The sequence below is a fragment of the Petromyzon marinus genome, chromosome 40, assembly GCF_048934315.1.
Source record: "Petromyzon marinus isolate PM22_M1 ecotype Great Lakes invasive population chromosome 40, UKy_Petmar_22M1.pri1.0, whole genome shotgun sequence".
Classification (NCBI taxonomy): Eukaryota; Metazoa; Chordata; class Hyperoartia; order Petromyzontiformes; family Petromyzontidae; genus Petromyzon; species Petromyzon marinus.
The window spans coordinates 3,651,798-3,667,698 of record NC_133706.1 but is presented as its reverse complement, the minus strand read 5'-3'; the positions used below and the strand labels follow the sequence as shown (position 1 = coordinate 3,667,698).

General features: G+C 45.4%; 2 protein-coding genes and 1 long non-coding RNA gene across 3 annotated transcripts in view; 2 read left to right on the top strand and 1 right to left on the bottom strand.

Annotated features, from left to right (window-relative positions):
- Positions 1–6,019, bottom strand: part of DDX41 (DEAD-box helicase 41) — a 32,113-nt gene extending 26,094 nt beyond the window's left edge. The window contains exon 1 of the mRNA XM_032968567.2: positions 5,831–6,019. Within this exon, the coding sequence (XP_032824458.1) occupies positions 5,831–5,905 (75 nt within the window). The 5' untranslated portion in view covers positions 5,906–6,019. The remainder of the gene's footprint in view (positions 1–5,830) is intronic.
- LOC142930512 (uncharacterized) lies at positions 4,378–4,774 on the top strand. Its single transcript, XR_012946448.1, has 3 exons — positions 4,378–4,473; positions 4,524–4,645; positions 4,688–4,774. It is a non-coding gene; the product is annotated as an uncharacterized LOC142930512 (long non-coding RNA).
- Positions 6,020–10,074: 4,055 nt separating the features above from the next.
- LOC116950646 (small ribosomal subunit protein eS27-like) lies at positions 10,075–14,190 on the top strand. Its single transcript, XM_032968571.2, has 4 exons — positions 10,075–10,184; positions 11,676–11,784; positions 12,929–13,039; positions 13,996–14,190. Exons 1-4 carry the CDS (start codon positions 10,128–10,130, stop codon positions 14,022–14,024), a joined length of 306 nt encoding a protein of 101 aa, XP_032824462.1. The 5' UTR covers positions 10,075–10,127; the 3' UTR covers positions 14,025–14,190.
- The last annotated feature ends 1,711 nt before the right edge of the window (positions 14,191–15,901 follow it).

The following is a 15,901-nucleotide window of genomic DNA, read 5'->3' as shown; positions in this document are numbered from 1 at the left end:
TAATCTACAGCATAATTACAGCATCATCAGCAGCATGGCTATGATAATCATCAGCATCATCACCATCAGTATCAGTAGTATCAACATCATCATCAGCAGCAGCATCATCATCATTCATAGCTATTCGCTGAATTTTCCCGATTCAGGACTGCAATTCAATTAAAAAATCGCAGTCCTGTTTAATCGTCTCATTGGGATTGATTCTCGTTTTTTGAGTATTTTCTACAGTTGTTTGCTTCATTAGCATACCATTTGCATACATTTTACATCACCTGCAGCAACATCAATAAAAGCATCAGCACTCCATCATCAAAATAATAATAATACAGTAAAATTACCACAATCACCCCCCTTGATTGCTAAAGACAATTTGAAACCCCAATATTGACTAACCCCTGTCTTCTAGAAGATGTGACTGTCAACCAACCCATTCTTGAACAAAACATGTTGCACAAAATTAAACTTAGTTAATAGTGTGCTGAACACACATGTAAAATCTGTCTACAGTACTATACATATAAAGTTTATATATAAAGTACATGAACTCAACAATAAATTGATTTAGGACTGTAAATATACAACATAAAACATACACGCACACGGCAATACACACCGCACGTTCAAAATATAACAACAATGCCTCAGCCTGGATGATTTTAACCTATTCCACAATTCCCACACTGTTTAAACATCTCACTCTAGTCCGTAAATCCCTCCGTGGTCTTGCCAAACCTATCTTGCTTCTCTAATCTTCTGACTACTCTGTCCCATTCCGTCCTCTACGCTCCCAATCTTCACTGTCCCTTTCGTTCGCACCTTTTCTCTTCTTGCTCCCATTCACTGGAACTAACTTCCACTTCATCTTAAAAATCTTCACGAAAACCGGCTTCAGTTCCTCCCCCATCTCGTCTCCCCGAGCCCATCCTAGGACTGCTACTCCCTGTCCCCCAACTATGACCAGGCATACTTGGACCCCTATCACCACCTCTACCCCAACCCCTCCTGAACCACTCCTACCTTTCCTCTTGTCACCTAACTACAACACCACTTTTAATAACCCCACTCTTTATATTAACCACTATCATCTTAGGTACAATTTAATAATTATTGTAAAGCGCCTTGAATAAAGGCGCTGCTATATAAATCGATATAAGTTACACAACACACTCATCATGAGCCACGACACGATGCTGGAAGTCTACGCCTCGTTCTCCCTCCAGCTGTCACTCACTCCATCGCAATCGACAAATCCATGACCCATTCTCCTCTGCATATATTTTACAATACAGCACTCACTGATGCACTTCCAAATGCTGTTCATGACTAAATGGCGGTGACATCACCACAGCACCTGTGCAATGCCAGATGCATTTTGAGGCCACGTGAAGTCAAATGTCCGCTGGCAGGTCACAGAACAGACCCAGGTGCCATGGGTTGACCGACTGAGATGACTGGCAGATGCACCAGCCATGCTCTCCACAACCCACTCACCCAACAACATACCATCTCACCACACTGCAGGCCACAACAACCCACTTACCCACCAAACTCACCACACTGCAGGTCACAACCCACTTACCCATCAAACTCACCCGCTCACCACAATGCAGGTCACAACAACCCACTCACCCACCAAATTCACTCTCTAACCAAACTGCAGGTAATAACCCACTCAGCCACCAAACTCACCCACTCACCACACTGCAGGTCACAACAACCGACTCACCCACCAAACTCACCATCTCACCACACTGCAGGTAACAATAACCCACTCCCTCACCAAACTCACCACGCTGCAGGTCACAACAATCCACTAACCCACCAAATTAACCATCTCACCGCACTGCAGGTCACAACAACCCACTCAACCACCAAATTCACCCTCCCACCATACTGCAGGTCACAACAACCCACTCACCCACCAAACACACCACACTGCAGGTCACAACAACCCACTCACCCACCAAATTCACCCTCCCACCATACTGCAGGTCACAACAACCCACTCACCCACCAAACACACCACACTGCAGGTCACAACAACCCACTCACCCACCAAAATCACCACACTGCAGGTCACAACAACCCACTCATCCACCAAACTCACCACACTGCAGGTCACAACAACACTCACCCAACAAATTCACCCTCTCACCACACTGCAGGTCACAACAACCCACTCACCCAGAAAACTCACCGTCTGACCACACTGCAGGTCACAACAACATACTCACCCACCAAACTCACCATACTGCAGGTCACAACAAACCACTCACCCACAAAACTCACCACACTGCAGGTCACAACAAACCACTCACCCACCAAACTCACCACACTGCAGGTCACAACAACACACACATTCACCAAACTCACCACACTGCAGGTCACAACAACACACCCACCAAATTCACCCTCTCACTTCACTGCAGGTCACAACAACCCACTCATCCACCAAACTCACCACACTACAGGTCACAATACTCACTCACCAAATTCACCCTCTCACCACACTGCAGGTCACAACAACACACTCACCCATCAAACTCACCACACTGCAGGTCACAACAACCGACTCATCCACCAAACTCACCACACTACAGGTCACAACAACACACTCACCCACCAAACTCACCACACTGCAGGTCACAACAACACACTCACCCACCAAATTCACCCTCTCACCACACTGCAGGTCACAACAACACACTCACCCATCAAACTCACCACACTGCAGGTCACAACAACCGACTCATCCACCAAACTCACCACACTACAGGTCACAACAACACACTCACCCACCAAACTCACCACACTGCAGGTCACAACAACACACTCACCCACCAAATTCACCCTCTCACCACACTACAGGTCACAACAACACACTCACCCACCAAATTCACCACACTGCAGGTCACAACACACTCACCCTGTCACCACACTGCAGGTCACAACAACACACTCACCCACCAAACTCACCATACTGGTCACAACAACACACCCACCCACCAAATTCACCCTCTCACCACACTGCAGGTCACAACAACACACTCATCCACCAAATTCACCCTCTCACCACACTGCAGGTCACAACAACAGACTCACCCACCAAGCTCACCATACTGCAGGTCACAACAACCGACTCGCCCACCAAACTCACCACACTGCAGGTCACAACAACACACTCACCCACCAAACTCACCACACTGCAGGTCACAACAACACACACATTCACCAAACTCACCACACTGCAGGTCACAACAACAGACTCACCCACCAAAATCACCACACTGCAGGTCACAACAACCCACTCATCCACCAAACTCACCACACTGCAGGTCACAACAACACTCACCCAACAAATTCACCCTCTCACCACACTGCAGGTCACAACAACCCACTCACCCAGAAAACTCACCGTCTGACCACACTGCAGGTCACAACAACATACTCACCCACCAAACTCACCATACTGCAGGTCACAACAAACCACTCACCCACAAAACTCACCACACTGCAGGTCACAACAAACCACTCACCCACAAAACTCACCACACTGGAGGTCACAACAACCGACTCGCCCACCAAACTCACCACACTGCAGGTCACAACAACACACTCACCAACCAAACTCACCACACTGCAGGTCACAACAACACACACATTCACCAAACTCACCACACTGCAGGTCACAACAACACACTCACCCACCAAATTCACCCTCTCACTACACTGCAGGTCACAACAACCCACTCATCCACCAAACTCACCACACTACAGGTCACAATACTCACTCACCAAATTCACCCTCTCACCGCACTGCAGGTCACAACAACACACTCACCCATCAAACTCACCACACTGCAGGTCACAACAACCGACTCATCCACCAAACTCACCACACTACAGGTCACAACAACACACTCACCCACCAAACTCACCACACTGCAGGTCACAACAACACACTCACCCACCAAATTCACCCTCTCACCACACTGCAGGTCACAACAACACACTCACCCATCAAACTCCCCACACTGCAGGTCACAACAACCGACTCATCCACCAAACTCACCACACTACAGGTCACAACAACACACTCACCCACCAAACTCACCACACTGCAGGTCACAACAACACACTCACCCACCAAATTCACCCTCTCACCACACTACAGGTCACAACAACACACTCACCCACCAAATTCACCACACTGCAGGTCACAACACACTCACCCTGTCACCACACTGCAGGTCACAACAACACACTCACCCACCAAACTCACCATACTGGTCACAACAACACACCCACCCACCAAATTCACCCTGTCACCACACTGCAGGTCACAACAACACACTCACCCACCAAATTCACCCTCTCACCACACTGCAGGTCACAACAACAGACTCACCCACCAAGCTCACCATACTGCAGGTCACAACAACCGACTCGCCCACCAAACTCACCACACTGCAGGTCACAACAACAGACTCACCCACCAAATTCACCCTCTCACTACACTGCAGGTCACAACAACACACTCACCCACCAAACTCACCACACTGCAGGTCACAACAACCCACTCATCCACCAAACTCACCACACTACAGGTCACAACAACACACCCACCAAACTCACCACACTGCAGGTCACAACAACACACTCATCCACCAAACTCACCACACTGCAGGTCACAACAATACTCACTCACCAAATTCACCCTCTCACCACACTGCAGGTCACAACAACACACCCATCAAACTCACCACACTACAGGTCACAACAACTGACTCATCCACCAAACTCACCACACTACAGGTCGCAACAACACACTCACCCACCAAACTCACCACACTGCAGGTCACAACAACACACTCACCCACCAAATTCACCCTCTCACCACACTGCAGGTCACAACAACACACTCACCCATCAAACTCACCACACTACAGGTCACAACAACACACTCACCCACCAAATTCACCACACTGCAGGTCACAACACACTCACCCTCTCACCACACTGCAGGTCACAACAACACACTCACCCACCAAACTCACCATACTGGTCACAACAACACACCCACCCACCAAATTCACCCTCTCACCACACTGCAGGTCACAACAACACACTCACCCACCAAATTCACCCTCTCACCACACTGCAGGTCACAACAGCCCACTCACCCACCAAGCTCACCATACTGGTCACAACAATACACTCACCCACCAAATTCACCCTCTCACCACACTGAAGGTCACAACAACCCACCCACCAAACTCACCATACTGGTCACAACAATACTCACTCACCAAATTTACCCTCTCACCACACTGCAGGTCACAACAACCCACCCACCAAACTCACCATACCGGTCACAACAACACACTCACCCACCAAACTCACCGTCTCACCACACTGCAGGTCACTACACTCACTCACCCTCAAAACTCACCGTCTCACCACACTGCAGGTCACTACAAACACACTCACCGACAAAACTCACCACTCTGCAGGTCACAACAGCCCACAAAACTCACCGTCTCACCACACTGAAGTTCACAATGCAATGCACTCCCACTCACAACTGATCACCTCACTTCTCTGCTTCTTCCCTTGCACTGCTCCACTTTAGAATGAACTTCCATCGTTTATTTTCCCAATCCCTGATAGACCTTACTTCCGTAATCGTTTTAACTATTATTATCATTGCTCGGGTACTGTATACATAAACACACGCAGGCCCAGTCAGGGCCCACTGGGCCTAGGCAAGCCCGCTTCTCGCCTGCCCGCCACGCCGCAGCGGGGGTCCGTGCGAGGACGGCCGCGTCACCTTCACAGGGGCCTCGTCCCTCTCGTCGCTGCGCTCTCGCCGCCACGACACGCGCAGCTTGGCCTCCACGTCCATAGCCACCACAAGCAACAGCGCGGCCCGAGCTCCAGCAGCAGCCACCAAGAAGACCACGACAGCAGCCTCGGCACCCCACCCCGGGCGACAACAACGCCCCCCAGTGGCGCGACACGAGTGCGTCACTTGAGCGTGTGCGTCAAATCTACATTGTGTGTGTAACTTGTGTGTTGTGTGTGTAACTTGTGTGTGTAACTTGTGTGTTGTGTGTAACTTGTGTGTGTAACTTGTGTGTGTGTGTGTAACTTGTGTGTTGTATGTGTAACTTGTGTGTGTAACTTGTGTGTGTAACTTGTGTGTTGTGTGTGTCACTTGTGTGTGTAACTTGTGTGTTGTGTGTGTCACTTGTATGTGTAACTTGTGTGTGTAACTTTTGTGTTGTGTGTGTCACTTGTGTGTGTCACTTGTGTGCGTCAAATCTACATTGTGTGTGTAACTTGTGTGTGTAACTTGTGTGTGTGTGTGTAACTTGTGTGTTGTATGTGTAACTTGTGTGTGTAACTTGTGTGTGTAACTTTTGTGTTGTGTGTGTCACTTGTGTGTGTCACTTGTGTGCGTCAAATCTACATTGTGTGTGTAACTTGTGTGCGTCACTTGAGCGTGTGCGTCAAATCTACATTGTGTGTGTAACTTTTGTGTTGTGTGTGTCACTTGTGTGTGTAACTTGTGTGTGTGTCACTTGTGTGTTGTATGTGTAACTTGTATGTGTAACTTGTGTGTGTAACTTGTGTGTTGTGTGTGTCACTTGTGTGTGTAACTTGTGTGCGTAACTTGTGTGTTGTATGTGTAACTTGTGTGTTGTATGTGTAACTTGTGTGCGTAACTTGTGTGCGTCACTTGAGCGTGTGCGTCAAATCTACATTGTGTGTGTAACTTTTGTGTTGTGTGTGCAACTTGTGTGTGTCACTTGTGTGTGTAACTTGTGTGTGTAACTTGTGTGTTGTGTGCGTAACTTGTGCATGTCACTTGTGTGTGTAACTTGTGTGTGTAACGTGTGTGTTGTATGTGTAATTTGTGTTGCGTGTGTATCCAGTCTAAATAAAGATTCGGATTCCATGGTCCTTCAACGAAGGGACAGCTAAATTATACGATCTCTCTCCCCTGACGTCCTCTCGTCGTGGCCATCAGACCTCGGCATTGGCATCGAGCTCCTGAACCACACAGGACTCTCCCGTCTTGCAAAACTGCTGGGTTTTTTTCCCCTGGATTTTTCTGTTTGCGCATAGTCACTTTAAGATGTTTTCTTGTTCATGTTTTAGTTTTTTGCTTGTTGCGGTTGCACCAGATTCAAGAGCCGAATGACTCACAGGGCTATACCAAATAAATGGAACTCTGAAAACTGAAACTCTAGGCCATCAGGTCAGCCAAGCCTATTCCAACTCAGAGGTTTGTACCTCTTGGATATGAACTCGCGTGTGACGGGGTAAAGTGTGGGTAATTATACTCATGTAACTAGTAACGCGCACAATATGTCACGGCCTTATACGACTTGAGTCGCAAAGGGTAGAGAACCCCAGCATCTGCCTTGCGAGGCAAGCAAGAGTTTGCCTAATGCAGCTTAGCTCTAGGCTAGAGCTCCCTCTCGTGGAGGCTGCAGCAGCAGCTCACCTGGAACTGCGAAACTTCACCTGCCGGGGCCCGACTTGCGGCTGCAGGGAATTTATCATTTAAAACATGTTTGTCGAATATTTCCCCAACTCTTGTGTGACACAACTTATTTTTGCGCTGATTTTCCATTTGCCCCGTTTCTATACTTTATTTGAACGTTATTATATGAACTTTGCTTATGTTGTTTTGTTATTTTGGTGACCCAGGTCACTCGAGTTGTTCACCTGGAATGAACAAAATCGACTTTTAAAACTTGAACCATTGCAGAGCTGCGCATTTACCTTTACCACGCTTGGCGAGTAAGGAAGGAGCGCGCTGCACGCCGCCCACAACTATCAACAACCCACTGTCGCCATTCAACCACCAAGTGGCGGAGGCGTCACCACCCCATGCACTTTTAGGCCACATTAAGTGTCGAAGGCCCGCTGGCAGGCCAGGTGCCATGGGTTGAGTGGCACAAGGCCGTAATTATAATATATTGGGGGGGGGGGACACACACATGCCCCTCCCCAATATTCAAATCTGCTCAAAATGTCCCCCCCCCCATATATTGCTATAAAATATATTTCTGTTTATATTGTTGTGGTTATGGTTGTACTTTATTAATCCCTAATCTCTGCCGTTACATACAATGAAACAAGAAAAGGTAAATAAGAAAAAGCAGAGCAATGTAATACAATACACTATTAGACATTGTTGTAAAAAATAAATAAAAAGTCCATCCCATGTGTTAGTGATTTTTTTATATTTTAGGCAGGAAATGGCAGGAAATTTCGTTTTCAAATTTAGATTTTTTTTCTGGGGGGGGGGACCCCAGACCTCCTGGAATATTTGGTCCCCCCCAACGTTGACTTCATGGCTACGGCCTTGGAGTGGCAGATGCACTAACTGTGCTCCCCACTGTGCCAACTATCTGAATGTTAGCCGCCTAGAGCTCTGCTCGTTGTTGTGAGCGTCGCTCCTCCGTTGTTGTTGAAATGCATTGCCTCCAACTCCCCAGCGACGTCTTTCACGAACCTCCTCCACATAGGCCAATCTTGACACCGCTGGTACCAGTCACCGGCAAGTCCAATAAACGCCACATGTTTCTGTACCACATCAGCCCATCTCTTCTCTAGCCCGTGCCGCGTCCTTTTAGCCTCATCATCATGCGGCGACTGGCCGTGCGTTGCTACATGACCCTACAACTTTGAAAAAACGACTTTGCTGTTTTTTCCTGGATTTTTCTGTTTGCGCGTAGTCACTTTAAGATGTTTCTTGTTCATGTTTTTGGTTTTTTTTTGCGGTTACACCCGATTCAAGAGCCGAATGGCTCACGGGGCTATACCAAATAAATTAAACTGGAAACTGAAATGACCCAGCCAACGCAGCTTCGCCTGCTGGAGGAGCTCACTGATGATGATGACTGCCTAGATTTGAAGTTTTCGTGACTGCAGGGATCCATACTCTTTGGTTCATTTGGTAAAGTCACGTAGGTATAAAAATGTATTTTTTTTTATACCTACGCGACTTTATTTTTTATACCTACGTGACTTTATTTGCGACTTTATTTTTTATACCTACGCGACTTTATTTTTTATACCTACGTGACTTTGTTTGCGACTTTATTTTTTAAACCTACGCGACTTTATTTTTTATACCTACGTGACTTTATTTTTTATACCTACGCGACTTTATTTTTTATACCTATGCGACTTTATTTTTTATACCTACGCGACTTTATTTTTTAAACCTACGTGACTTTATTTTTTTATACCTACGTGACTTTATTTTTTATACCTACGTGACTTTATTTTTTATACCTACGTGACTCTATTTTTTTATACCTTCGTGACTTTATTTTTTATACCTACGCGACTTTATTTTTTATACCTACGCGACTTTATTTTTTATACCTACGCGACTTTATTTTTTATACCTACGTGACTTTATTTTTTATACCTACGTGACTATATTTTTTATACCTTCGTGACTTTATTTTATATACCTACGTGACTTTATTTTTTATACCTACGTGACTTTATTTTTTATACCTACGTGACTTTATTTTTTATACCTACGTGACTCTATTTTTTATACCTTCGTGACTTTATTTTATATACCTACGTGACTTTATTTTTTATACCTACGTGACTTTATTTTTTATACCTATGCGACTTTATTTTTTATACCTACGCGACTTTATTTTTTATACCTACGTGACTTTATTTTTTTATACCTACGTAACTTTATTTTTTTATACCTGCGTGACTTTATTTTTTATACCTACGCGACTTTATTTTTTATACCTACGTGATTTTATTTTTTATACCTACGAGACTTTATTTTTTATACCTGCGTGACTTTATTTTTTATACCTACGCGACTTTATTTTTTATACCTACGCGACTTTATTTTTTATACCTACGTGACTTTATTTTATATACCTACGTGATTTTATTTTTTATACCTACGCGACTTTATTTTTTATACCTAAGTGACTTTATTTTTTATACCCACGTGATTTTTTTTTATACCTACGTGACTTTATTTTTTATACCTACGCGACTTTATGAATTGCGTCCAGCGCTTCTGTGCCCCCTCCCCCTCGCTCCCCCCCCCTCGCACTTCGCGCATGCGCGTTGCGCCGCTCTCCCTTTCCCCTGGGCCGCGTCGCGTCGTCGCCATGCCTGTGAGTTGAAGCGCGTCTCCCGCTCCCTTTGACCGCGTCTCCTCGCGTCCCTCAGCCGTAATCGCGACTCCTAACGCCGCAGCGAGATGCGGGGCTTCGTCTGAGCACTACGAGCGGCGAGATCGGCGTTCGGATTCCGATCGCGGCCGCGTGAACTCGGCGCGGCGCGGGCTAGTCTAGCCGAGGGCTGACTCCGCGCTGTAGGCCTCCATAGGGAAGCGTGTGAAACGCGGCCTCGCTCGGGTTGCCAACCGTCCCGGTTTGAATGGAACAATCTGCGGGTTTTTGTGGTTTTCGGGCGTAGGGAGTAGTTTCTGTACCGAGATCTGGTGCCGCTCTTGTGTTGAGCTTAACTACAGGATACCACTGCACGTTTTGGGTACACCCAAGATGCTGGCTGGGAAATGTGTCCCCAGTTTTGCTGCGTGGAAAAGGCGACCTGAAGTTATCGCTGTTATAATTCAACTTCAGTCGCGTTTTATTAAATTAAGTGAACATTCTGTAACAGTGTGTTTGGCTTGAGATTTATGGGCCCGTATACACACGCGAGTGTTTTGTTTACTTGTAAACACGTGAGGTCATCCGATTGTAACAAAGATGAATGTTTTTCAATATACTCGTCCCTGATAATGTGGAGTTTCTCCACCGCTCAGCCGCCAGGCGGGATTAGTAGAACCGCGATGTTTTTGTGAAGAAGGAAAATAACTTGAGCTCGGCTTAGTCTACAGCTTGGTCAACTCTACGTGCACTTTAACAATAACCCCGTTCAATTTACTGTAAAATTATGTACTGTACCAAACTTCATTGTAGTTAAGTGTTGATATTGCACGCAATGTATTCTTGGAAATAATGTTAGTATTACATGCTAAGGGTTCTTGTGTTGGTTTAAATAGGAATTTAATAAAATCCACTCTTATTGTTTAAAGCTCAGTTACTTGGAATCCCTCGGAGTGTTATTTACTTTGCACATTAAAGAGAATGGCAAGGCACCGTGGTTCGTGGGTGTGTTTATAGCTTGTAGAGCCACCGAAAGGATGTTTTTTAAAACTGTTAAGGTTTTAAAATCTGAATGGTAAGCATTACATCCACAAGGCACGTTTTAAGAGGATACGTGTGTTTTTATATCAACATGTTTTAACTGGATAATGAGATGGAACATCTGGTTTGCAAGGATGTGTAGTGTCAGAGTAGTGATGGAAGATCTTGATGACGACCGCTTGTGTTGCGATCGAAACGTAGTTTTTGTTATTTTCTTTTAACCTATCTACGTGACTTTACCGAAAGACCCAAAGAATAGTGATGGAAGGTACTTTTAAAACTGGTGAAGTTTGTATTTAGAAGCCTTGCGTGAAGAGTAGCAGTGTGAAAGTATGTGCATCCGTGAAGGTGAAAGTCACTTTCCTGGGCTGTGGGTCACACAATAGAAGCGGGTGGCTATCTTTGTAATCTAAGCCTTGTGTTTGTTTTGCTTTATGCTGCCTGTCCTCGCAGCTCGCCAAAGACTTACTGCATCCGTCCCTCGTCGAAGAGAAGAGGAAACACAAGAAGAAGCGTCTCGTTCAGAGCCCTAACTCCTACTTCATGGATGTGAAATGCCCAGGTACAGCAGCCGCTAGTGAGCGTCAGTCAATCTTCTTCGACCACCTTAGGTGGTTACAAACGCCTGTTTCCCTACCTGGTGGCCCGAGGATCGCGAGGGTTCTCTGGCCGTGGTTTGTTGTTTTCACAAAACACCAGCATTTTTTTTGTTATTGTCTGTTGCACAACTATCAGCGTTATCCATCCAATAAACGTGTCAAGTCGCAGTGATTTTTTTGCCCAAATAAGCATTGAGGCATTGGTACTCATCTGTTAAAAGCCCTGCAAAGCCAGTGGTGGATATTCCATGTTCTTATAGCAGGGGTGAGTCTATCCATAGGACACCCAAAAAGTGATACTCATTTTATCAAACACCAACTCACAAGCTTACGATTGCATGCCACTCATTCTGCTGAGCCACCCAGCCATTCGCTTCTCTGTTCGCTGCCAATGTAGTAAAAGAAACCGAGTCTGACCCTTGCTGCTCTTCGAAAATATTTTTGTATAGAGACCCACTTTTTGTCCAATCACAGTCGTTACGATTTGCTCAAATAATCCACAGTGTGGAGACGCTCTCATCCAGCAGTGGATTGACCAATGGCTGTACGCAAACAATGGTGGTATCGGATAAAACTCGCTCAAACTCTTACTGTCCATCGCCTGTAACTTGCTGACCCGCCTTTACTGAACATTTATAAAACAGCATCATAGTTCAGCAGATTCCTCTAGTCTAAATGCATATTCTAATTCTGCCTGTATTGTTTACCTGGTCACGATTATAAGTGCGGCAGGGTGGAATTGTGGTTACACTCAAGTATCGCAACAAGAAGAGCTTGGGTTCGATTCCTGACTTGGCTGCCTTTATGGGTGGAGTTGTATGTTATTGCCCTGTTCTGCATGCGTTTCCTCCCATAGATAAAAAAAAAACACTAACTGGTATTGGCCAAACATCCCAGTGCTGAAATTGAACTTGCAGATTACTAATTTGGGATTACACATGGCGCAACATAGCCATCTACTGTGAAAACATGGCAGGACCCACCTGAAAGGCTCAAGACCCGATCCTGGACAAAAACAAGCGTAACGTTAAGCCTAAATGGAGAGATATCTTAGAATCCTTATTTTATTATCAGAATCAGGTCTCACGAGGGTGTTGTGTGCCACAGGCTGCTACAAGATCACCACCGTGTTCAGCCATGCCCAGACGGTGGTGCTGTGCGTGGGCTGCTCCACGGTGCTGTGCCAGCCCACGGGGGGGAAGGCGCGACTCACAGAAGGTGAGGGGCGCTATCTCGGGGCCAGTTTCTTGACCCCCGGCTGGCGTTCTGGAAAAGTGGCCATACATGCCATAGCGTATCAATAACACGATAGGGTGTTAACCATAACGTGCCTGCCATAAGCCTCGTGGTGGACGTTAAAGATCTCGTAAAGTCATTCACAAGAGTAGTCCACAGTGTACTGGCGTCCCGGTTCAAATTTGCCACGTTTGAAAACTTAAAAAGTACTTATTCTTAGCTCTTTCGGTAAAGTCACGTTGAAGGGAAACAATAAAATAATAAAATATATATAAAACAATATTTATTATTTTATTGTTTCCCTTCAACGTGACTTTACCGAAAGAGCTAAGAATATGAATTACTGCAGTCACGAAAGCTTTAAATCAAAATGTAAAAAGTACTTGTTTGGGAAACACTTCATGATCGTTGCCCACTGCTGAGAATAATTAGCAGGACCCTCCTTCCTGGGTAAACAATTGCAATGATAATGCAGATGAGTAGCAATCCCCTCGACCAGGGGTGGGGAATGTCCGGCCCGCGGGCCGTATAAGGCCCGCAAAATCATTTGGTCTTTAGCCCTGCCAAGGCAACCACAGGTTGGACTCGAAATTAAATAAATCTAGGAGCAAACCTGGAAAGGCAGTTGAGAGTAGCAACATTATCAATACCAGCTAACATCACACGCCTCACCAAAGAGAAGCAGTTCCAGCCATCACATTAGGGGTGAGTTAATTAAATGTTTGACCAAATATAACAGGCTAATTTTTAAGTTGATAATTTTGTATGGCCTGCGAATGTTGCAAATATCCAAATGGCCCTTGGCAGAAAAAAGGTTCCCCGCCCCTGCCCGAGACAGTCCAAAATTAATTCGTCTCAGAGTTAAACTTTGTTCATGCAGAAACCTTGATGTCGTGTCTGACGTAGCTCTGTTCGTGTTGTGTTCTGTTCCTTTGCAGGGTGCTCCTTCAGGAGAAAGCAGCATTAGTCTCTCCCGCCTCCCGTAATGATGTGAAGATGGACATCATGGCCCCACGACTACTCTTTTCATGACATTGTGCGTCGTTTATAAGGCCGATGTAGTCAAAACTACGCGGCGAAACAGGTGCCGTCTGCCCATCTTGATTTCATTGTAATAAAGCATCCCAACAAAATATTTCGGTTGCTGGTGATTTGAGTGGAACATACTTTATATACATTTCGCCTGAAATAATCCCTCGAGATGGGAAATGTCTCGTTTGCAAGGGTGTCCAGTGTGTCGATTTTACTCGTACATAGCAAATAGACACATACAAAGATCTGGATAGCTATTATGGACCAGTATGGCACACGAGGGGGTGGGTGGCCAGCACTATGCCCTTTCATCTTTGTTTCCCGAGTGGTGATCTTTACGCACATTAGGGCCTAATTTGTGGCTGAGTTGACTGAGGGGAGGCCCAGGACCAGTTCAGATAAAAGTCAGTGTTGGCAATGAGTAGGATTCGAACCCGAGTTCCCGGGTCTGTAGCACAGTGCGCCAACTCCTACGCCATATAGACTCGCACGCCTACAAATACGCCTATACACTCGCATACAGATTCCTACATACCCACACACAGCAAACGTAATGGCACATTCACAAAATGTTTAAGACAAAACATTTTGACAAAACATTTTGTCATGCCTCCCTATCATGTTCATATTATTTCTGCTGTAAAATAGCTTTATGGAACAATATTTACGATGAGCATTTGTTTAATCAGGAAAACTGGACACTGAAAAAGAGGTTCATAACTCATCGCATTTCTCCAGGATAAATAAAGATTCTGATTCTGAACAAGTCTGGTTTTGATTTCTGAGTCCCACCAGCAGAGGTCCACAAGACCAATTGGTCTGCTGATTGTCCAGTGTTATTTTCTCAGAGCAAAGTCAAGTGATTTTTTGTTGTTGCTCAATGACATTGAGGCAATGGTCATCCCATTTGCAGCCGTGAGCTCGTGGTGGAAATTGCACATTCTATGACAGGGGTAAGTATCGATAAGACAAGCACCTGATCTCCACAGTGGTGCTCATTTCCGGTGGGATGATGGTTTAAGTCAATACATAGGATTTTAACTCGTGACCTTCAGATTGTGAGCTGCTCGCTCTACTGCAGAACCACCTGGCCACTTCATTGCGAAATATTTTCCATTTTATTATCCACAATCTACCACGAGTTGAATTCCCAGTGATGACTGTCAGTGGCCAGTGATCTGAACAGCCACTCCTGCTTCCACCACACCCGCACTGACCAAGTTGATAAAGTATGGTCAAACAAATCCCACATTACACGGCATTGGGAAGCCCTCAACCAGCAGTGGATTGATCGAGCGTGAAAAATTCAAAAGATGCTTCATGTAGCAGATCACATCCACCAAAATTAATTAAAAATGGTTTCAACGGGTAAAATAAGATGCTATGTGGGGCTGCTTAGGTACATGAACTTTCAAATTATGTCCGACCACTTCCCATGTTAACAGCTTCTCGTTCTTTTTACACAACTCAACAGTATTCTTTGGGTGTTTCGGTAAAGCCATGTAGATAGAAAAAAACTAATCAAAGTCGCGACGTTTCAATCGCAACAAGCATTTTAAAGCTTTAAGTCAAGATTCAACAGTAGTTTTAGAGTCAATTCCAATGACCCAGCCAAGTGGAGGCCCGACACCTAACATTGTTATTCGCCATTAATGCATGGTCTTAACATGTTACTGATAAATTGATTTGTATATATGGTATTCGTGCCATTCTTAGAGCGATTCAGAGTCCAGAAGTGAGCCAGCATACACATGGCCTATTTTTGTATGTTGAACGTCTTTTGCACCGTAGTCAATCGTACAAATCAGGATA

What these genes read in the sequence shown, in the direction of transcription:
- LOC116950646 (XM_032968571.2), top strand. Translation starts at nt 10,128, where the DNA reads ATGCGCGTTGCGCCGCTCTCCCTTTCCCCTGGGCCGCGTCGCGTCGTC. An exon ending in CATGGATGTGAAATGCCCAG is followed by an intron (nt 11,785 to 12,928) that starts GTACAGCAGCCG and finishes TGTGTGCCACAG; the next exon opens with GCTGCTACAAGATCACCACC. An exon ending in GAAGGCGCGACTCACAGAAG is followed by an intron (nt 13,040 to 13,995) that starts GTGAGGGGCGCT and finishes GTTCCTTTGCAG; the next exon opens with GGTGCTCCTTCAGGAGAAAG.